Source organism: Chrysemys picta, unplaced genomic scaffold (assembly GCF_011386835.1).
Source record: "Chrysemys picta bellii isolate R12L10 unplaced genomic scaffold, ASM1138683v2 scaf8667, whole genome shotgun sequence".
Lineage (NCBI taxonomy): Eukaryota > Metazoa > Chordata > Testudines > Emydidae > Chrysemys > Chrysemys picta.
This window is the reverse complement of record NW_027061363.1, coordinates 1-1,000: the sequence shown is the minus strand read 5'-3', so window position 1 is coordinate 1,000 and position 1,000 is coordinate 1. Positions and strand designations below refer to the sequence as shown.

General features: G+C 49.1%; 1 protein-coding gene across 1 annotated transcript; it reads left to right on the top strand.

Annotated features, from left to right (window-relative positions):
• Positions 1-32: 32 nt before the first annotated feature.
• Positions 33-971, top strand: LOC135980735 (olfactory receptor 5J3-like). Its single transcript, XM_065580636.1, has one exon. The coding sequence runs from the start codon at positions 33-35 to the stop codon at positions 969-971; it is 939 nt and encodes a 312-aa protein (XP_065436708.1).
• The last annotated feature ends 29 nt before the right edge of the window (positions 972-1,000 follow it).

Here is a 1,000-nt window from a genome sequence, read left to right as displayed (position 1 = left end):
CGGCAGGTATGGTTTCATGCACCCCTGTATAAATGGCTGAGGGCAATCACAGCATGGTGACCCAGTTCATCCTCCTGGGGCTGACGGATCGTCAGGAGCTGCAGATACCCCTCTTCGCGGCGTTCCTGGTGATCTATGTTCTTACGCTGGTTGGGAATCTTGGGATGATTGTGTTGATCAGGGTTGATCCCCGACTCCATTCCCCCATGTACTTCTTCCTCAGTAACCTGTCCGTTGTTGACCTCTGCTACTCCTCAGTCTTCGCTCCAAGGATGCTGGTGAATTTCTTAGTGGGGAGTAAAAGCATTTCTTACTCTGCCTGTATTGCCCAACACTTCTCTTTTGTCGTGTTTGTGACCACAGAAGGGGTCCTGCTGGCCGTGATGGCATACGACCGCTATGTAGCCATTTGTAACCCTCTGCTCTACACCGCTGTTATGTCTAAGAGAGTCTGTATTCATCTAGTGGCCAGCTCATACGTAGGGGGGCTCGTGAACTCACTGACCCACACATGTGGCTTGCTGAGGTTGTCGTTCTGTGGGCCCAACATCATCAATCATTACTTTTGTGACACTAACCCATTGCTGAAGCTTGCCTGCTCTGATAACCACATCAATGAGATTTTGCTTGTAACATTCTCTGGAGTTATTGCCATGTCCACCCTCCTGTTTGTCATAATCTCTTATCTGAACATCCTCTTCTCTATCCTGAGGATCTGCTCCGCCAAGGGCAGGCGCAAAGCCTTCTCCACCTGTGCCTCTCATCTGACAGCTGTCACCATGTTCTATGGACCTGTGAGCTTAAGCCACATACAACCCAGTTCCAGCTACTCACTGGAACAGGAGAAAATCTCTGCTGTGTTTTATACCCTGGTGGTCCCCATGTTGAACCCCTTGATCTACAGCCTGAGGAACAAGGAGGTTAAGGATGCTCTTAAGAGGGTGATAGACTGGAAAAACATTCCCAGCTAATTTGTCACCATGACAATTACAGTCAATTG

What these genes read in the sequence shown, in the direction of transcription:
- LOC135980735 (XM_065580636.1), top strand. Translation starts at nt 33, where the DNA reads ATGGCTGAGGGCAATCACAGCATGGTGACCCAGTTCATCCTCCTGGGG.